This window comes from Budorcas taxicolor, chromosome 14 (assembly GCF_023091745.1).
Source record: "Budorcas taxicolor isolate Tak-1 chromosome 14, Takin1.1, whole genome shotgun sequence".
In the NCBI taxonomy this organism is placed as follows: Eukaryota; Metazoa; Chordata; class Mammalia; order Artiodactyla; family Bovidae; genus Budorcas; species Budorcas taxicolor.
In genome coordinates this window covers 14,453,859-14,474,556 of record NC_068923.1, presented here as the reverse complement: position 1 = coordinate 14,474,556, position 20,698 = coordinate 14,453,859, and the positions used below count along the sequence as shown (strand labels likewise).

The window sequence follows — 20,698 nt, the reverse complement described above, 5'->3', positions numbered from 1 at the left end:
CAACCCGCCCCAATAAAGGGCCCGCCCCCGGGCAACGTGTGCGCGCAGTGCGCCTCCTCTGTGTGCGCGCACCACGCAGGGGAGGGGCCTTGGGGGTGGTGAAGGTAGTCCCCCAGCCTCCCTCCTACCGGGGGGCAGCCCAGTCTGGGTAAGCCACCTGGAGTCCTCAGAGTCCCCGCACCCGCTGCCCCCAGATCGGGAGGGACAGAGGGGCGCACATTCGTGTGCCAGCAGCTGGACAGAGTAAGACAGACCAGACGTAAAACGTAGTCAATTTTATTCTCCTTAAACCACAAAATAGAGTCTTTGGTTGTACAAACATCACTAGTTACAGTCTCGCCAGGAGGTCCCGGCTGGGGAGGGCGCCGTTAGTCAGTGGCTAGAACTCCTCAGCGGACCTCTTTAAAATGCTACCGGCCAGGTTAAAAGACTCGGGGCAAGGGTGGTGTTGGCGCTGGCAGGGCCCCCACCCCAAGTCGGGGGAGGCACCCCGCCCCTCTAGGAGGGCACTGGGCCCAGGCCTCGGCGCCCTGGCCGCATGGCCCGGCGGCTGCTGCATAAGGCTACCTCCTCGGGACCCGCGGAGCCTGGAGAGGGCCTGCCCAGAAGCACCATGGCCACCTCTCCGTCCTCCTCTGGCAGACCTGCAGGCAGGGGCAGGGAGCGAGTGAGCAGATGGGCCTGGCACCCTGGAGCATGGGGGCGCTGTTGGGGTGGGGGTGGGGGGGGTGGCGGGGCCTGCCAACTCACCTGGGCTTGGACGTGGTTCCAAGGACCTCAGCTCCTCAGCGAAATCTGGGGACTGCAAGGGGGAGAAGGGCTGGTCAGGGACTACCCAGACCTGCCTGAAGCCCCCCGTAGGAGCCTGGGGGAGTTCCTGCAGAGCCCTGGTTGGGGGGGAGGGGGGGAACCGGGAGGATATGGAGCAGGGGACAGGCTGGGAGACAGGCTGAGCGGAAAGCGGCAGGAGCCGGTCATGGCGTCCTGCAGAAGGGCCGGAGGGCCCGGTACCTGCATGTCATAGACAGGTCTGGAAGAGGGGAGGGCAGCAAACACCCTGTAGTCAAACTTCCTCCCAGACAAGGCCTTGAAAGGACAGCGTGAGGAGAGAGGCAGAGAGTGTAAGAAGAAGAGAAGGTGGGAGTCTGGATCCCTGCCCTGCCAAGGGTGGAAGGCAGCGGAGGGCGGCAGCTGCTGGCTCCTCACCAAGCGTCCCGGGGAGGTGCCGGTCTGGGGGCCGAGGTCTGGAGGAACAAGAAAGGGTCGTCGGGAGAAGTCCGCGCCACAGGCCGGGCTCCCGCCTCCCGCCCGATGTACAGACCTTCCAAGGGGGTGGGTGACGGAGTAGGCGCGGGTGAGGGGGCCTCGGCGAGGCGCTCCAGAGGCCCCCGCTTGCTTCGGCCCTCCTGGGACTTGCTGAGGACCATCTGTGCGCGGAGGGCGTCCTGCTCCAGGGACTTCATCCTGTGGGCGGGCGGAGGGTGGGCAGCGGGTGGGCTGCGCGAGGGGCGCGGGCAGCGGAGGGCAGGGCAGGGCGGGGCCTCACCTGGCCGCCCTCCAGAGCGCCCGCTTCTCCGCCTCCAGGGCTCGGCGCTCTGCGGGGGACAAGGCCCGCTCTGGGGCCGGCAGCTCGGGGCTCTGCACGCGAAGCCGCTCCTGGTGGCGCCGCTCGGCCTTGGCAGTCCGCACTGGGGCACCGCCTCCCTGCGGCGGGGGAGATGCGGGGCCAAGCCTGGGCCGGGCGACAGGACAGGAGGGCCGGGTGGAGGGGCGCCGGGCACAGGCGGAGGGGCGCTGTGGGCAGGGGCTGAGGCGGCCCTCCCCAGCCTCACCCTTCCGCCGTGGGGCCCTGGCCGGCCCAGGGCAGCTCCTCTTCGGGCTCCTCGTTCTCGGGAGCATCGGCTTCCGGGCGCCCCGTGTCGGCCACCACCTCGCGCAGCATCTGCGCCCTTTTCTGCTGCAGCTTGCGGGCTACGGGGAGCGGCGGGTCAGGCTGGGTGCCGGCGTCCCCTGCCCCCCACCCCACCCCCGCGCCGCCTGCTCACCCTCCTCCTCCTGCATCTTCCGCAGGTCGTCAGCGCCCACCAGTGACACGCGCTTAGGGGGGCCCTCGGCCTGGGGCACCCGAACCTCTAGCTCGAAGTACTTCTGCCGCTCGCGAAAGGACAGCTGCTCCGGCGAGGCCGTGGGCCCGGGCGTGGGGGGCTGGGGGAAGCATGCCCTCAGACCCGGCCCCTCGGGTGTCACACCCTCGCAGGCGCACACAGCGGGGCACCTGAGGGCTGCCCACCACCTACCTGGGCAGGGGTGTCCAGGGGCGGGTGCAGGCCGGGCACAGCCGCGAACGTCCTATAGGCCTGCTTCACGTTGGCTGGAAGCTCAGCAGGGGAGGGCGGGGAGGGGGGCTGGGGACCGGGTGCAGTGAGCTGAGCAGGGACAGCTGTCCCTGCAGCACCGCCCACCCCGCCACCAGCTGTCCTTGCTGACTGCGCCCAACCCTGTCCCCTGGGTCAGGGCACTTGGGCTGGGGACCACCTCTGCCCCTGGGGGCCGGGGAGCCCCTTGGCCAGGCCTGAGCCAGTGGCTGGATCACCCCAGGCTTTGTCTGCAAAGGGGTTCAGGTGAGGGGTGTGAGGGATGGGGTGGGGGGAGAGAGATGGCGCCAAGGTGGGCAGCTGGGTGCCCAGGAAGCGAGGCCAGCACTCACCCATCTGCTGTCTGTCAGGAAGGGGCAGAGGCTGGGCGCTGAGCTCCAAGCTGGCACTTCAGTGTCTGCCCCAACCCTGCCACCAGGCCTGGCCCTCCCCATGCAGCAGAACCGAGGAGCCTCTGCAGGCAGGTGGGGGGCTCGGGGCAGGGTGGAGTGGCCCCCGGGAACTCCCAGACATGAAGACAGATGGGGGCAAAACCGCCAGGCACTGGGGAAGGCTGCCCTGACCCCCATCCCCCTCTACCCAGGAGGCCACAGGGAGCTCCCCAGCCCGTGATACCAGCCAGCTGGGCCAGGAAGGGGCCTGCAGGCCATCCCCCTGTGGGATGGCAGCTGGGGAAGGTGTGTGCCCTGGCACCCTCCCCAGAGGAGCAGACTCTGAACACAGCACCCCCACCATGTGTACTAACCTGCTGGTGGCCAGGGGAGCAGGGGGCCTCAGCCATCTCTCCACTTGCCGCAGGCAGCACCTGGAAGAGCCGAGAGGTGGGTGTGGGGAGGGTCAGGCAGGGCTGAGGGCCCCCGAGGAGGAGGTGGGGCGTTGCCTGCCTCAGTAGCACAAAAGCTGGTCCTCAACGCCCTGACCTGAGCAGCCCTGAGACATCTGAGATGGATGGGCTGGGCTGGGCTTCTCCCGGGTGGGGTGGCCACCCTCCCTGTGAGCCTCAGAGGCCCGTCAGCCAGGGAGGCCTGGCCCCTGCGAGCCACCCCCAAGCTGTGCCCTTTTCTGACAGAGGACACTGGGCCCCCTCCCTTCCTGGGGGCTTCCTACTCTTGCCTGTGTGGGGCTGAGCACAAAGCCCCTTTACAGGCTCACTCAGCCCCCAGCTGGCACAGCCCTCCCCACCAGCTCTGCGGGGTCTCCCAGCAGCAGCTGACGCTGGGCAGCCCGCCCTCCAGGGAAGGGGTAAGAACCACAGGCCTCCACCCAGGGCCCTGCCCCCACTGCAGCACTGGCCCTCCTCCCACCGTGCTCCAGCGGTGGCCCCTGGGCCCACACAGCCCTCTGCTCTGCCTTGAGTCTGCCTCTGAGAGGTGGGGGGGTAGGTGGCAGTGGGTGCATCACAGCTGGGCTCAGGGGTAGAGCAGGACAGATGTGTGCCGGGGGGTGGCGCTCCAGCTCGGGCACCCCAGCCAGTCCCTGTCCCGCCTGAGGGCCCTTTAAGGGCCTCAGCCCTCTCCCTGGGGGCAGGATCCAGGCAGAGCTCTGTCCTGCAGGGCCTCAGGCTAAGGGAAGGAAGACAGGGGTAGGACTGATGGACAAGTGGGCAGAGGCCGGAACAGGGGTGTGACAACCAGGGACTGACCCTCTGCATGCTGCCAGCGCCAGGGGTGGCGGCCAGGGCTCGGCAGGCTGGCTTCAGGCTCTCTGGGCTCCGACCCTGGGGGGCAGAGTGGACACAGGGCTGCCGGGGCCGTGCTCGCCCGAGTGCGGGGCGGGCAGCCAGGCCCAGGGACGCTGGGCTGTGGGGGGGAGCCTGCCATGCGGGCCGGGAGGGCCTGGGCACTCACCGTGGCCTCCGGGCCCCACAGTGGGATCTGTCCGGGCAGCTCCTTCTCCTGTGAGCAGAGGAGACAGTGGTCGGGGCCGACGGCCTCAGGCTCCCAGCCCAGGGGCTGCTGGCTGCGGGCGGCTCTGACCTTGCCGGAGCCCTCGGGGCTCAGCTCCCGGTCGATGGAGGAGATGCTTTCCAGGCTGTTCCGGCGGCCAAGGCCAGCCGCAAAGGGGTTGGCGATGATGCCTGGGGACACCTGTGGGGGAGGGGCGGAGTGGCCACACCCGAGGGAGCCGCTGGGGTGGGCTCTGCTTGCCCAGGACTCCAGGCCACCATTGCCTCTGCGCCTAGGGCACCCACAGGTCGCGTCTGCACACCATGCTCCTGAGGATACGGCGATGCAGGGCACCAGGCGAGAGAGGTCGGCCCTGGACATGCACCCCGGAGCACAGAACTGACAAGGTGATGGGGCGACAGTGAAGCGCCCATGGCACAGAGAGGAACTGAGGCCAAAGTCCCAGTGGAAGGAGGCCGACTGACTCCTGACGTCAGAAAAGGCTGTTTAAAGGAGGAAGAGTGGACTGAGGTGTTGACCGGAGTGATGACAACAGCAGACGTGAGCACGCGCTTCTCCAGCGTTCACGTCAGGACGTGAAAGGTGCCTGCTCACAGGCACAGCCCAGCCCCCGAGCGGTCCTGAGACCCTGACAGCCAGGAACATGCCTGGCGCCCACATCCCGGCTCCTAAATAGCCCTGTCCACTAAGGGAACCAGTGCTCCTTGGAGAAAGAAGGTATGGGAAAGTGTGAGGTGACCCCAGACTTTCTGCTGTGCTAGAAAGGAGGCTGCCTGAGGGAGGTAGGTGATGTGAACAGGGCCCCGGGCCAGCCAGAAGCCCTCTTGTCAGCTCCGTCTGGATGGCTGGAGCACCAGGTATCAACAGCAGCAGTGACAACTCTTACCACGAGATAAAACGGAAAATCTGTGCTAAGGAAGTCAACCGCCCAGCGCCTGTGGAAGGAGCAGTGGGGAGGGCACACGACTGCCCTGGGGCTGATGAGGAGCCCGAGGAGGAGCGGGCTGCTGCACTCCCCAAGCACCCGCACAGCACCTGTCAGTTTCTGGGGGAAAGCATCACCTGGTGGGGTGACCCAGAGACGCCCCCATGCAGGCACCACCCGTGGGTCTGGTGGGAGGCCCTCCAAGACAGTGTCAGCTCTGTGATAACCCTGCCAAAATGCAGCCACTGCAGCTCGTCCTGTGGAGGCACTGGACAGACCCCCAGTGAGCACCATCCATGCCATGATGGCCTGTGCTCACCTGAAGTTCCAGGTCAGGCTGGGAGACAACCAGATGCCCACATGCCTTGTGGCTCTAAAGGTCACCTTGGACCATTGGTGGGAGGCATGCAAGGCCTTTGAGTGAGAGGTCCTGTCTACTGTTCTTGACACTTTTCAACTCTAAAACTGTCACTACTTTATCTACTTACTTCTATCTTTCAAAACAGAAATAACAGCAGGAGAAACCGCACTAATGCAGATGCTGGCCTGGGGGCCACCGAGAAGGGATTCATACTCCTGGAGGGCTGTGTTCACAGCTGGCAAAGGTTTACCATGAGCAGCGGTTTGTCCTCCCGGCCGCAGGGTCTTCGCTCCCCAACTGGAGGCTGACCTGGCGACGCGGCAGGGAGTGCGCCGTGTCCTACCCTCCGGACCGCCGGGGAACTCCCAGGAAACTCCACTTTTAAAGTCATCTTTAAGAACTGAAAACGAGTTCTGGGCTTCCCCGGTGGCCCAGTGGTTAAGAATTCACCTGCCAATGCAGGGAACACAGGCTCGATCCCTGCTCCAGGAAGATCCCACATGCTGCAGAGCAGCACCAACTACTGAGCACGGGGGTCTAGGGTCTGTGCTTCCCAACACGAGACGCCACCTCAATGAAAAGTCAGTGTGCAGCAACAAGACCAGCGCAGCCAAAAATAAAACTTAGACAAAAATAAGCCTGACTGTATGACAAGCTGGCAGTAGGACAATACGGAGAATAATTTCCCAGTGACTTGACATAGTGTTTTGACTGTACCTCCTAAGTGGATAAATCCTAAGGACATAAAGAAATGTTAAAATGCTATTAATAAATGCTAGTAATAACATTGATATGGCTTTTTGAAAACAATAATTATAATATCACTTAATTTAATAAAATGACTTTTAAGATGAGAAAAAGAAACAAAGATAAAGTCAAAAGAATCAAAGCCTCCTGTCCTTAAGCACTGGTTGAAAGTAACAACCTCACGGATTTTTTCCCCCTAGAAACCTGCCTCCCGAGGACCCGTATGCTGCAGAGGCCCAGGAGCAAGGCCACAAGGACCAGCCAGTGATGGTCTGAGCCCCACGCCAGGGCTGAGGCAGGAGACACAGGGACACCTGGGTGCACCATGAGGCTGGCGTGTCACCGGCTTGTCACCGCGGTGCCCACGCGGGCACCCTGCCTCACGAGGACCACAAAGACCAAAAAGCAGTCACCATGGGGGCTTCCAGGGCAGCCACTTGTTATTTAAAAATCAACCAATGAAAGGAAAGAATCAGAGTGTTTACCACACATCTCCTGTACAAAATCTTATTTTAGGATAAAAAGTAGCTGATAAAATTTCTTCTTCACAGAAAGGTCATTAGAAGGACTGAAAACACTAGATGAGGAAGGAGTAACTGAGGCAGTCTTCCTTCGATCAGTAATCAAGGAAACATGGAAAAGAAAGGCAGTCTTGATCAAAATCCGAAAGGTGGTTTTTCTGAAAAGGCTGCTAAAATATACAAAACTTTGGTAAGTGTGATGGGGAGGAAGAGACAGCAGAAACCAGATCAAGACGGTGACGGGACCACAGAAATGGAGGGAGGAGAGAGAATGTTCTGGACCTTGCCCCAAACATGCTGAGCACCAGTCAGCAAGCTCTTCGAAGTGCACAGCGGCCCCTGCAGCACTGCCACCAGCTAGCCACCAGGCCTGCCCGCCTGTGCGGGGCCCTGGGTCAGCGGCCAGCACAGCAAGGACAGGCAGGTCCTGATGCCAGCCCGCCGCCTGCCGTGCAGAGGTTGGGGAGGACGCCAGGGCACAGCTCATGCGAAGACGCGCTTGCAGAATCCCAAGTCTGGAGAGATGGCTGTGAACCCTGATTCCTACAGGAGTTGAAGGGGTCACCACAGAAGAAGCAGGTGGGCTGAGGTTAAGAGAAATGGGGCTGGGTGGATGACTGGTGTCCTGAGGGATATATGTCGCCCCTTTTTCTTTCAAGCACCGAGCTAGCTGGAGGAAACCTGTGGGCTGCACTTCACAGTACTTGCACAGGGCTGTAACAGCCATCGATGAAAGGACTCCAGAAAACTCAGCACTCATTTCAGAGAAAATTCTTACAGGTTATAAATGGAAACAGCCGTCCAAGTTTAAAAGAATGTTATATAAACTACCACCTCCAACTCGGCACAAGGCAAGGTCACTGTCCACCATCACCAGGTTCCAGGGGGGACAGAGGAGCCTGACCTCCCAGGAAAAGGGGACCTGCAGCCACCACCTGGGCCTCAGGGCTTCCTCCTGGAGATGCAACAAAGTCACTGATGAGAATCAACAAGGAAGCAAGAGCAACCTAGGAATATGCCTGGAGAAACATTACTCACACAGTCACAGAGCTCAAAGTTAACCCCGAGCTCCCAACCAACTTACAGAACTGGCAGGTCCGTTTGGAAGAGAAAACACACGAAAATAGACCAAAACTGTCGAAAGGAGAAAAACAGTGGGTGACTTCACCAGTTAGGTCTCCTGAAACATACTCTACAGTGGCCACACCGAGGCCAGCAGCACTGGCTCAAGAACACGGCCGGCTCCCGGGGCCAGGGGATGCAGATCCAGCCGACGAGGAAGTCAGATCTCCCCCGATCGCTGGGAGAGTGACGGACGGTCCCGTGCATTCCACTGGCACGGAAGATCCACTTGCTTGAGAAGCGATTCCAGTAGACTGTAGTGCTCTGTTTTCTAAAAAATAGCTTTGACAATCTTGTCCCAGAGAGGATTTTTATCATCAAAACCCAAATCCAGACATTATGAGGAAGGTTAGACAACGTCACTCACAGTCTCCATGTTTCTATAACCCCAGAGAAGCCGTTGTGAAGGAGCAAAAGACAAAACCCACCCATGCCCTACGCCAAAAGACAGACGCTTACAACGCAAAAGATGAACTGCGAGTTACGTGAGTCACGCGTCAAAGGAGGCCAGGTCCAGGGAGACAAGCCTGAGGCTGGGCGGGGGTGGGAGACGGGGCAAGCCTGCAGCCTCAGGCCCAACACCCCTTCTTCCAGGGTGCTGTCCTGCAGAAAAGCCCCCAAAAGCATCAAGACAGGCTCTGAGCACTCTGGTTGGAAACACAGCACAGACAAAGCAACCCAGGGAGAGACGGCCAGACAGTCAGAAGAGCCCGGCGAAGCCTCTGTAACGCTGGGGAGACACCCGCTCTGCTCTTCGCCCTCGAATGTATTTATTCTCTTTGTACTGAAACCTTAAAAATAAGTACACGTGCTGACCGAAACATGTAAGGTCATACTTTAAATGAGAAAGCAGAAGACACGGCCCTCTCTGGAAAACCTGAGCAAGGTTCTTCACCAGAAACAACAGGTTAGGGTTCCTGCAGGCACACAGGGATGTGGACACAGAGACCAGCACAGGGGGTTCCAGAACCCAGGGTGCGGGGTCCCAGTCCAGCACCCAGGCAGGAGAAACAAAGACAAATGCACCATCCTTCCCAGTTCAGGAGACGACACACAGAAGGAGGGGGACCCCGCCTCGGCAGTGCAGGGACAGGGGCAGTAGGCTGCCATCCCAGAGACCCACTGTAGCCCCATCCCCAGCAAGGAGGCCCTCAGGGAGCTGGCAGCTGCTGCGGGGAATGAGCCCCTGGAGGCGGGGGCTGGGGGCTGCTGCAAGAGAAGCGGCCCCCCTGGGCTGACGCTGGAAGCCCGGGGACAGCAGCAGCACAAGACAGCAGGGGTCCCTGAGAGGGCACAGCCAGGTCGGTGCAGGACACAGGCCAGGCTGGACACCAGGCCTCTGCAGCCCAGTCCCAGGCCTGGCAGCCGACACTTCCTCTAGGGGCTGCAACGGAGAACCGCTGGGTTCCCACAGGCCCACCCAGGCGTTTGAGTGGGGACACGGGTCTGGGCCCTGAGCTCCCTGCTAAGGGGCTGCCAGAAAGCAGGCCGGCGCCAGGCCAGCGTGGCAGGGCCCAAGGGTTTGCAGGCGGGCTGTGTCCCGCTCTGGGCCGTCCTGCCCTGGCCTGGCAGTCCCAGGGCACAAATGCTGCTTGCCTGGTTCAACCTTTTCTTTGAAGACATGATCAGGCTTTCTGTACACATGCTCTGTCCCACCAGGGCCACGAGTGGGGCCGAAACAAGGGCCTGGCACCGGCACCGCATGGCTCCCCCAGGTCTGACTCGCAACGGCCAAGCATGTCCTGGCCCCGGTGCACCAGGACCCTCCCGGCCACACTGGGGGCGGGACGCAGTTCCTGTGGCCAAGCGCCAACCGGGGGGGGCACTGACCTCGGGGGTGGCAGCGCTGGTGTCGAAGCCGTCGCAGACCAGCACGGTCAGGGTGTCGCCCACGCTGCGCAGCAGCTGCACGGCCTCTCCATGCGTCAGACCCAGCAGGCTCTGCTGGTTCACCTCGAGCAGCCGCAGTCCAACCCGCAGACGGCCGTCTCGCCCAGCTGCTCCCGAGGGGCTCACCTGCGGGGAGACCGCCACGCTCAGGACCAGCCCCAGACCTAGGCCCTTCCCCGCCTGAGAAGCCCACGGGGCGGGCGGGCGAGCGGGAGCTCACCTTGGAGATGAAGATCCCCTCATCGGTGGGGTCGCAGGGGTTCCCGGCGTGGCCTTTGGCGCCCCCACGGATGCTGATGCCCAGCCTCTCCCCGGGGGCCTTCTGGATGCAGAGCTCCCGCATGCCCGGGGGCGGTGGGTCCCTCCGCACAAGCAGCACCAGCTCCAGGCAGGGCCGGAGCAGGGCGCTGACTGCTTCCTGGTGTGTGGCCTCCCGCACGTCCTGCCCGTTCACTGCCAGGATGCGGTCCCCGACCCGCAGGCCACTGCGTGCAGCCAGGCCCCGTGGGAGCACCTGTGGGGGGAGGGCCGGGCGCCATGGGCAGGGGGCCATGGGCAGGCGGCCGGGCCACCCTGTACCCCAAGACGCCCACGGGGCCTGCCCTACCTTGGAAATGAACACGCCGGGCTCCTGGACACCGAATGGGTGGCTGGAGTGGTCGGACCCCCCAACGATGCTGAGCCCCAAGGGGCCCCCCGCTCTGGGCAAACAGATCTCCTGGGAACATAGAGGAACAGGAAGGGTGGCTGGAACAAGCCAAACATTAAAGGAAGGCTTCCCAAGCGCAGTGGGTGTATGAGACCCGGGAGCTCCACCACAGGGAGGCCGTGTGACAGTGCAGAGAAGACTGCAGGGGGAGGGAGCCCCTTCGGAACAACGCCGTGGCCTGGAGCCTGCGAGGACAGGGCCGAGGCCCTGTTCTCCCTCCAGCGGTGCCGACAGCCACACCTAGAGCTGTGCGGCTGTGGAGAAGGGGGCTGGCTGGTGGGCAGGGCCAGGGCTGCGGTCTCACCTCCACTGGGTATGGCCCCTCCAGGGCAGCGGCCAGCAGACCAGGGGGCAGCCTCAGAGGCCCGGGCTCCCCTGGGGCGGCAGGGGCAGCAGTGGGGGGCAAGGGGGAGTGGGGGGGAGGGCTCGGGGCGAGGGGCCCCCCAGCCTCCCGCTCCAGCAGCAGGGCGATGGTGGGCGAGGCGGCGGTCAGCAGGGAGACGGCGTGGTCATGCCTGGCCTCGGTCATGTCCACCCCGTTGATCTGCAAGAGAACAGCCCATCAGACAGCCCCAGGAAGAGGGGTTCATGGGTGCTGGGCAGGCCTACTGCCGTACTCACGGAAAGGACTCGGTCGCCAACCTGCAGGGTGCCTGCCCGGTGGGCAGCGCCCCCCTCAGCGATGCGGGAGATGAAGATGCCCTGCAGGGGGGACAACGAGTGGGTGTCCGCAGGCTGGCCAGGCCTGCCCCCCGCCCCGCCCAGGCCCCGGCCCCAGCCTTACCCCGTCACCGGCCCGGTAGGGTGTGGAGCCTTTCCCGCCTGCAATGCTGAAACCCAGCCCCTTTTCACTGCGCACGAGACAGGCCACGTGGCGCTGGCGGGGCGGCCCGGGGGGCTCGGGCGGGAGCAGGGGCAGGCGCAGGCCGCCCCCGCGCCGCTCCCGCGGGCTGTAGTCATCCTCAGGCCGCAGGGCTGTGACGGTAACCGCGTTCTCAGGCTCCACCATGCGCTCCCGCCATAGCCGCATGTGCACGGTGGCACCCGCCCCGCGCAGGGCCTCCACGGCCTGCTGGTGCTCCGCTTCCTGCAGGGCCACGCCGTTCACCTGCCACACGGCACTTGTCAGCCTGCCCTCCGCAGGCGGGCTGGCTGAGCGGGCACAAGCCACAGCATGCCAGGGGCTGCTGCCCCCCTCCCTGTGGGTACCGGCTACCTATCTGGGCAACACAGGGCTAGGAGGCCCACTGTCGAGGAAGCAGGCGACTCCCCTGCTAGGTCACAGCACCCAGTCCTGGCGCCCCTGCCCCGCACACCTGCTCCTTATCTGAGCAGTCCTGGGGAGGATGCCCGGGGGTTCTACGCCTCTGGTCCTGCCCCGCGCTCTCTGAGCTGCTGGGACACAGCAGCCCCTCCGTCAAGTGAGTGCAGGGTCACTTCCTCCTGCCCCCATCCTCCAGAGCAGACTGCCCTCTGACTCCCCAACAGGCACGTGGGCTCCAATGCTCCCTGCCCAGATGCGGGTTTCTGCCTTGGACTGACCTCTGGTCTACCCGGAGCTCCAGCTTATGAGCTCCATGCCTCACAGGGGTCTCATGCTTGGGGCTCTCAGGAGGAGATAGACACCCCCTTTCTGGAGGGGAGGCAGCCCAGCACCAAAAGTGGGACTGAGAGGTCCCAAGGGTGTGCACTTCACACGGTGGCCGGGGGGGCTCACCTCGAGGAGCTTGTCGCCTACTCGGACCCCAGCCCGAGCCGCAGGGCCCTCCTCAGACACCCGGGAGATGAAAATGCCCTGCAGAACAGACACAGACAGTCCAAGAACATCGGTGGATGCCCTTCCAGAGAGAGGCCCTCAGCAGCTGTGCAAGGCCCAGAAGCCCCCCAGTCAGGGCTGCAAAGACACCCCAGGGTGCAGGAAAGGCAGAAGTGGCCCTGCAGTGGTCAGACAGCCTGGGTGTGGGCTGCTGTGGGGTCCCAGGCATCAGGGAGTGAGGGTGCAGGTCAGTCCCGGGAAGTTCGACCCACACACAGCACAAGAGGCGCCGGTGAAAGGGAGGTGAGGCTGAAAGAGACAGCGGGCAGACCGGCGGCCCTGACCGTCCTCTACGACGCTGCCCCCAACCCCGGCCTCCAGGACCTTGTGTGCTGCAGGGGCAGGGCCCATGGGCAGCACAGGGTGGGGCGGCTCCTCACCTCGTCATCTCCCTTGTAGGGCGTGGAGCCCTTGCCACCCGCAATGCTGATGCCCAGGCCCCCCGTCTGCCGCACGATGGTGAGCGTCAGCTGGAAACAGAACAGACGCGCCGTGTCCAGGGAGGGCTGAGGGGCCGGGGCCTGGTCCCCTCCGGCCACCAGCCACCTCTCCCAGGGCTGGCTTGGGCCACAGAGGAGCTGACGAGGTGGGGGCTGCCAGGCTCCAGGGAGCGCAGGCAGAGGGAGTGCGCTCCTGTGGGTGACAGGGGCCGTCCAGGGCTGGAGCGTCGGAGGAGGGGGGCACACCCTGCACCTCCTCCAAGATCGGCCACCCCTGCCTGGAGGCCGGTGCCCTGTGGGTCTAGCGGGCACCCCAGGCCCTGGCTCTGAGTTTGGGGAGGAGGCCTGAGCAGCAGCGGGAAGGAGACGGACAGCCCGCAGCCCGAGAGCAAGGCCCGCGAAGCCTGGGGCAAGAGCACAGCAGCGAGTACAGACCTCTTCCTCCTCAATGCGAGCGGGCTCTATCAGCAGGTTATTGGCCTGGTCAAACGACACCCCCTGTTAGGACAGGACCAGCAAGGACATGCAGGTCAGCTGCCGCCCGGCCCCGCCATGAGCAAGAAAGAGAGAGAAGACCACACCAAGCTCCCACAGCCTGAGCGCCTGGCCCTTCCCGCCTGGGTCTGGTACTGCCCCCAGGCAGGGGGTCCCCTCAGGTCAGGAGGCCTGGCTGCTGCTGCCGACCCGCCAAGTGGGCAGGCTGGGCCGGTGCCAGGTGGGCCTATGCCTGGCTGGGCCAGCTCTAACCGTCCAGGCCCTCTCAGCTGCCATGGCACCAGGCTGTCTGTGCTCAGCACAGAACCACAGACATGTCAGACATGGGGCTGCTGCGGGGTGGGGCATCCCATGAAGACAGGGGCCTGTGAGAGCCAGCTCTCCAGAGGCTAGGGCAGGCAGAGGGGCCTGGGCAGAGGCGGGGACTGCCAGGGGCTTGGGACGGGGCTCTAGGGCCAGCACGGAGCTTGCAACTGAGTCAGCACCCAGCCTGCAGAGGAGAGTGGGGAGCTGGGGACAGGCATCTCCCATGCCAGTTGCCTCAAGAGTCGCCTGGGACCCACGCCGGTGTGGACCAGGGGGCCTGGCTAGCTGGGTTCGGGCTGGCGTGTGGGGCCAGACCCACCTTGACAGAGGGCGCAGAGGCCACTGCCTTCTCCTCCTCTGCTGCCACCGCCGCCTCCCCCTCCTCTTCCTCCTCAGCCTCGTCTTCTTCCTCCTCCTCTTCCGCTCGCGGAGCCCAGGACATGTGGGGGCCGTTGTGCCAGCTCCCAGCCCCCACTGGGCCCTCACTGTCTGGCGGTGTCCCCTGCAGGAGGGCCACCACGGCCTCGGGCTGGGGCAGCTTGGAGATCTTGAAGTGCTTCTTGTAGTGGGGCGTGTCCTTCCGGATGAGCCTTTGTCTGCCCCCTGGCAGGGGCCAGGGCGCCTCTGGCTGGCCCTCCTCGCTCTCGCCGTCCTCCCTGGGCAGGAGCAGCGTGTCCTCCGCGAAGCGCACAGTGGGCTGTGAGAGCTGAGCATGAGAACTAGGCCGGCCCACCCCCAAGCTCAGGGCCCAAGGCAGCAGACAGGCGCTGAGAGGGCCTGCTGCTCAAAGAACAGGGACAAGTAATGAGCCAGCGAGGGGCACAGAGCAGTCAGGGGGAAGAGCAGGCTCGGGGGCTGGGAGGCTCTGCCCACCGTGCCCTCAGCAGCCTGAGGCGGGGCCCCAGCAGGACTGTGAGGAAGGTCCTGGTGTCTGGGAATGTTCCAGAGGGGAACGTGTGGTAGCGTGGGTGGGCAAGGCCCAGTCCAAGCCGGCCTTGAAGTGAAGACCCTCCTCCCCCCGCCCTCGCCCCGGCCTGGGGCAGCCTGACTCCTGCTGGGCGCCACACAGGGAGGAGTGCACCTGGGGGCCCACCTGAGAGAGCCGACTGGTGCTGCCTGCACACGTGCTTGGAAAGGAGGCGGGGTGGGAGCCGGCAGGCCCGCCCCTGAGGAAGCGGCCCTCAAGGCCAGTCTCACCTCCTCGTAGGTCTCCTCCATGATCTCCTCCTGGGTGGCTGGCACGGGTTCCTGCTGGCTCAGCCCCTCCTCCTCGGCCAGCGGGCCCTCAGGCTCGCCCTGGGAGGCTGTGCCGGCAGACAGGTGTGAGTCTGCACTCAGGCCAGACTCAGTGCTCAGCCTCTTCTCCTGTGGCAGGGGAAGGCAGTGGGTTGGGCTGCCCCTGGAGGATCCCACATTGCAGGATGCACCCCAGGGCTCCCTGCTGCCTGACCACAGAGCCTCGGGAGCTTCCCCTCCTAGCTGCCCCCATCCTGCAGGAAGTCTGTGCTCATCCTCTGGGGTGCCTGCCGTCCCACCCCTAGGGAAGCCACACTTCCAGCTCCAACAGCTGTGGATACACAAAGCCACCCTTCTGTGGTTTGAACCCTCAAGGCTTATTCCAAAAAAATCACAAGGGCAGGAGCTGATAAGTCCCCGAGCGAACGCCAGCTCGAGGACGGGCAGGCGCCCCAACCAGCATGAGCATGCCTCCCAGATCAGCGAGGGCAGCTTCCCGTGGGTGGCTGTGTACTGCAGACATAGGTCCTGCTCCAGGCACCAGACACCATGCTATACCCAGGGGTCCTGAGCTAGCGGAGCTGGGCCTGCCTGACTCTGAACAGCCCCCTTCATGGAAGCTGACAGTGTGGGTGCCCTTGAGACGTGCCAGCCCATAGGCCCACTGCTCCAGCCGCTCCTGGCTCCTCACGGGCAGCTGCCCCACGTCCACGCCACATGGCTCTTGTGTCTGCCCAGTGGCCCTGGGTGGAGGCGGCCTACTCTGCAGAAGGCACGTGCACTTGGCCCTGAGCTTCCCAACCAGCACCACAGCCTGGCTCCTCTCCTGGTGGGTTCCCCATGCCCACGCCGGCCAGAAGCCCCGCACCCAGCCTGGGGCTCCCACGGGAAGGCCTGTAAGTCGGGTGGCTGTCCCTCCCGTGGCCTGCTGGTCCCCATAAGCACCTCCTCAGAGAGCGAGGGTGGCACAGGGTCAGGCCTGCAAGAGGTGGCTTCGCTCCGGCGCTCCACACCCCTCTTCATCACCTTGAGCTCGCTGGGGTGTGGCGTAGCCCGACGCTGCAGGCCCTGCAGTGGGCACAGGGGTGAGGGGCAGGTGGGGCAAGGGTCAGGCGGGGGTGGGGAGGCGGGAGCCCCCGGGGACCCCACCCCGCCATACCCGTTTCTCAGCAGCGGCTTCCTCTGGGTCGTCGTCGCCCACGGGGGCCTCCAGGAACTGGATGACGCTGACACGGCTGAGCGGGGCATCTCCCCAGCTTTCCGAAGGGCTGCTCTGCAGCCCAGGGTCCTCTGTGGAAGCGCGTGTCAGGGGGAACCCCACCCCGCCCCAGGCCCCGCCTCGCCCCAGGCCCCGCCCCCAGCGACCTACCGAGGCTGGGCAGGGGCTGCTGTGGCAGCAGGTAGCAGGTGAGCACCTTCTCGCCCGTCTGGGTGTCATCCTCAGTCTGGAACCGAAGCATGGGCTGCGCCTGGTTCTCCGCTAGCCACAAGGCCTTCAGGTTGAGGTGCGTGAGTGCGAAGGGCAGACTCTGCAGGCTGGGGGTGGGGGCGCAGTCAGCTTAGGGAGAGTGAGGCCCAGCGCCGCGGGATGGGGGCGGCACTCACCGGTTGCCCGCCACATCCAGCACGTGTAGCTCAGCCGTGTGGGCGAGCTCTGGCGGCAGGACGGCCAGGCGGTTGTCCCTCAAAGAGAGGACGCTGAGTGCCACGCAGCCCCCAATCTCAGGCGGCAGTGCCTCTAGGTGGTTGCGGTCCACGTTGAGGTTGGTTAGCTTGGTCAGTTTCCCCAAGGAGTGGGGCAGGGCCTGGCCGGGAGGAGTGAGGGTCAGAGACCAGCAGGAGCCCGAGGGTGCAGTCTCTGCCCTTGCTCTGCCCCCAAGAAGCAGATGTCTGGCTCCTACCACTCTGCACGCCTCCAGGTGCTCCCCCAGTCTCCCTGCCTCCCACACTGACTCTGAAACCGGCCCCACCGTCAGCAGGTTCTCAGTGAGGATCAGCTCCGACAGGTTCTCACAGTCCCCGATGGCTTCTGTCACCTCGCACAGGCGATTCTGGTCCACCTTCAAGATGGACAACTGCTTCAGCTGACCTGGCGTTGGGAAGATGCAGCAACAGGCTCAGTGGGGCCGGGAGCCTCGGACACTCACGAGACTGAAGCAGCCTGCGCTGGCGCAAAGATTCCTGCTTCTGCACTGTGAGACTGCTGAGACCTCAGCCTCCCTCCAGACGCGCGCTCGCTGCCCCACCCTGCTGCCAACCGGAGCAAGCCCAGCGGCTCCTGGGTCCCCAGGCCCTCATCGTGCCCTCACGAGCTCACCACCAGCACTCGCCACCGCGCACTGCCTCAGCTCCTCAGGTGCTAGCACGAGTCGTGCCACTGTGGCCCAATGCCTCCCCTCCGCAGGGACGGGTCCCAGAACCCAGCAGAGCCAGGGCTCCTCGCCCCAGGACCCCGCTCGGCCCAGGTTCACACTAGCCACGCCCCTCCCAGCACTGACCAATGCCGTCTGGAAGCCGCTGCAGCAGGTTCTGTGAGAGCAGCAGGTCAGTGAGCAGCACCAGCCCCCCAAGCTCCGCGGGCAGCTCCTCCAGCCGGTTCTCAGACACATCCAGGCACACCAGGCGCCGCAGATTCCCAAGCTCCTGGGGGTGGGTGCAGAGGGTCAGGGGGAGGGACAGGACCAACGTGGGGTGGCAGCCACACCCTCACTCACCGGGGGCAGGGCCGATAGCTGGTTCCGGTCCAGCCACAGCTCCCGCAGGTTGGGCAGGGCTCCCAGGGTGTCAGGCTGCAAGAAGAGGCAGGGACAGGGTGATGGCCAAGGCTCCCTTGCCCTGCCTGGCCCCGCCCCACCCATGACAGCCCCACCCTCTCCACACCAGCACTTCCAGATCGTTGCCTCCCAAATCCAGCTGTTCCAGCTTGACCAGGAAAGACAGGGACCTGCAGAGGAAACAGAGCAAGGTCTGTTGTGGCCAAATGGCCCATGGTCCCTGGGGCTAGCTGCTGGCAGGGGCGAGCTCACTCACGCAGGCAGGGACTTGAGCAGATTCTCCCGGAGCTCCAGGGTCACCAGGTTGGCAAGGCTGAATGAGACCAGGACAGAGTGTGAGAGGAGGCAGGATGGTGGGGAGTAGTGCAGGAACAGGGCTCGGCTGAGCTCCCCGCCCCGCAGGAAGGCACTCACTTGCCCACGTCCCCAGGCAGCGCCTGCAGGGACACGTCATTCAGCGCCAGGTGAGCCAGACTGCGTAGCTGAGTGAAGCCTTCAGGGAGCCTAAGGAGAGAAGAGGGTCCTCAGATGCCCAGGCCAGGGCTGCAGAACCCCCATGGCCCATGCCCAGCCCTGGTATGGCTACCACCCACCTAGACAAGGGGTTCCCACTGAAGTCAGCAATCTCCAGAGCTTTGCAGAACTTGATGCTCTCGGGGATCTCAGGGATGTCTGCGAGGAGAAAGGGGTCACCATGGAAAGATGCCCACAGCCTCCAGGAGCTCAAAGCCTTTCCTGCCACCCTCAGATGCCACCCCATGCCTGCCCCAGCTCCACACCATTCCGGGACACATCCAGCTCCACCAGCTGCATGAAGTTGGCCACCTCCGGAGGCAACCGCTGGATCTCGTTGTCGCTCAGGCCCAGCTTGCGCAGGTTCAGTAGCCTAAAGAAGGGCTGTAGGCAGGGGGTAGGGTCAGAGTGACAGGCCCTGTAGCGAGGGCCCCTCCCTGCTCCAGGCCACACAGGAACCCTGGGTCCTGTCCCATCACCCTGGTCTGCAGTAAGAAAAGCAACAAGATAAAAACATACACAGCTTCTCAAGCTTCTGACTCCTTGACTTTTGACACCTGGTCCCTTTGTGTTACCTCAGAGACACCCCTCCCCGCCCACCACCCCGCCCCGCCCCACCACTCCCAACATGCAACATTGCCAGCTGACCTACCTTACACACTCAAGTCTTAGTCTTAACTGAGAAATCACTTCCTTTCTCTGACCTGACGAGTCTCTGTTCTCTGCCCTTTGTGTTCCCTCAGGGCTCTACCTACCATCTGAATCACCTCTTCGACCCACCCAGCCGGTGGGCCCTCCAAAGCCTGCAGTAGTTTCTGTGACTGTACCCCAGCAACCAGCCCAGCCTGAGACACTGACAAGAATTTGGAAACTACCAAAAAAAATATAGCGAAAACAGCAGGGGCCACAGATCCGCGTAAGGAGCCCTGGTCCAAGTTCTGGAATGAAGCCACACCCTCTGTGGCATGCAGCCCCCAGGCATTGGGCCACTTGGCACCCCATCTCCAAAAAGGAAATCCTTTTGTGACCTGCTTCCTTTAACCTTCTCTCCCAAGTGGCCTTAGAAGGAAAGCAAGCTGACGGGAAGAGACAAGGCAGTGAGAGGTAGACGGAACACAGGCTGGTCAGGGACAGACACCGTAAGAGGGCTCCCTCTGACCCCGCCCCAGCACCCTGTAGGAAGAGAGCAGTCAGGACGGAGGCTGGGCTCCCCCTCCAGAGTAGTCCAGCAAGTTTGTATCCATCAGCCAAGCCGGTTAACCTTCCACCCCGATCTACCTCAAGCCCATCCACCTTCCCCCGCGGCTTTCCATCTGTAGCTCCTCCTCTAGGCTGTGACCATCCCCCCCTACCCAGGCAGGTACCTGATGACCGATGCCACCTGGTGCCAGCGCCGGCGGTGGGTGAGGAGGGTGGGGCTGGCCAGGGTGGGGCTCTGGCCAGAAAGAACCAGCAGGGCCGGCTGGGCGCTGCGGTGTCCCGCGCAGGCCAGGGCCGGCTGAGGGCTCGGAGGAGCGAACGGTCGCATCCATACTGACCCTGCCGACCTGGAACGAGGGCTGGGCCGGCGGCCACTCACCTTGGGCAGCTCGCGCAGCTGGTTGGCGTCGAGGAGCAGTTCCTCTAGGCTGCGGCTGTACCGATAGATCTCCTCTGGCACGGCCTGCAGCGAGCAGTGCCGCTTGTCCACCGACTCCACGTGCCGGTTGCAGCGCCAGAGCGGGATGCACTTGAGCATGGTGCGGGCGGGAGCGGGATCCGGCGGCGGGCGGGGGGCGGGGCTCGGCCCGCATGAGCGCCGGACCGGGGGAGAGGCAGGGGGCGGCCCGGGGCGGCGGCGGCGCGCTGGGCCGGGCCCGCGCTCGGAACGCTCGGACCGCGGCGGCCTGGGTGGGGGGCGCGGCCCGGCAGGGGCTCAGACTCTCAGGACACGGCGGCGGCCCGGCATCCCGCCTGGCCCACTTGACCCGGTCCGTCCGCTCGCCCGCCGCCTATGCCGCAGTCGGAGACGCCTCCCCTGCCCGCCGGACTGCCCCGCCGACAACCGCCGGTCGCCGCGCAGCCCGCCGGGAAGCCGAGGCCCGCCCTCGCCGCCCCGAACTGCAACCCCCACAAGGCCCTGCGGCGCCGGTGCCTCTGAGTACCCGTAGCGGCCCCGCGCACAGCCTGTCGGGAAGCTCGAGTCGCCCCTGGCGCAAGGAACCGTGGGAGCTGAAGTCCGCTCAAAACCTGCGCTCCCTACGGCCAGCGCCCTAACCAGAGGCTAGGTTTCCTGCCTTTCCTCCAGCACCGCCCTGCACCTCCCCACCGCCCCCCGTCCCCGCCTTAGCCTCACGACCCAGAGATCCCGCCTGCTGCCCCTCCCACGGGGACGTGGCTCCCCGAGGGTAGGGCGACAGGCCCAGGCTGTGCTCGTATTTATTTGCCTATTGGACTGCGTGTCCCAGGACTTCGGAGACTCTCTGGGTCAGCCTTCTTGCCAACACTACCTGAGCATGTGATAGTAGAGCCCTGCACAGCAGGAAGGCCACCCCTACTGTTCATGGCCACCCCGTGCGGGC

At 64.4% G+C, this 20,698-nt stretch overlaps 1 protein-coding gene across 3 annotated transcripts; it reads right to left on the bottom strand.

Moving 5' to 3' along the window:
- Window positions 1–267: 267 nt before the first annotated feature.
- On the bottom strand, window positions 268–19,891 carry SCRIB (scribble planar cell polarity protein). Of its 3 annotated transcripts, none has more exons than XM_052651553.1 (36): window positions 19,717–19,891; window positions 18,404–18,521; window positions 18,218–18,296; window positions 18,039–18,128; window positions 17,881–17,937; window positions 17,731–17,794; window positions 17,565–17,639; window positions 17,349–17,493; window positions 16,821–16,939; window positions 16,456–16,655; window positions 16,220–16,386; window positions 16,010–16,140; window positions 15,796–15,918; window positions 14,812–14,979; window positions 13,934–14,311; window positions 13,249–13,311; window positions 12,754–12,843; window positions 12,275–12,352; window positions 11,342–11,665; window positions 11,179–11,259; window positions 10,862–11,101; window positions 10,456–10,566; window positions 10,069–10,362; window positions 9,789–9,974; window positions 4,223–4,462; window positions 4,018–4,092; window positions 3,121–3,180; window positions 2,298–2,405; window positions 2,046–2,205; window positions 1,833–1,971; window positions 1,547–1,732; window positions 1,322–1,464; window positions 1,207–1,244; window positions 1,012–1,086; window positions 751–802; window positions 268–644 (listed from the first exon to the last, which is right to left on the bottom strand). In XM_052651553.1, the coding sequence occupies exons 1-36, from the start codon at window positions 19,873–19,875 to the stop codon at window positions 499–501; spliced, it is 4,962 nt and encodes a 1,653-aa protein (XP_052507513.1). In that variant the 5' UTR covers window positions 19,876–19,891; the 3' UTR covers window positions 268–498. The 3 variants fall into 3 exon arrangements, with proteins under 3 accessions (XP_052507513.1, XP_052507515.1, XP_052507514.1); XM_052651555.1 differs by lacking the exon at window positions 4,018–4,092 and having other exon boundaries at window positions 4,223–4,270; window positions 4,352–4,462; XM_052651554.1 differs by lacking the exon at window positions 4,018–4,092.
- Window positions 19,892–20,698: the final 807 nt, after the last annotated feature.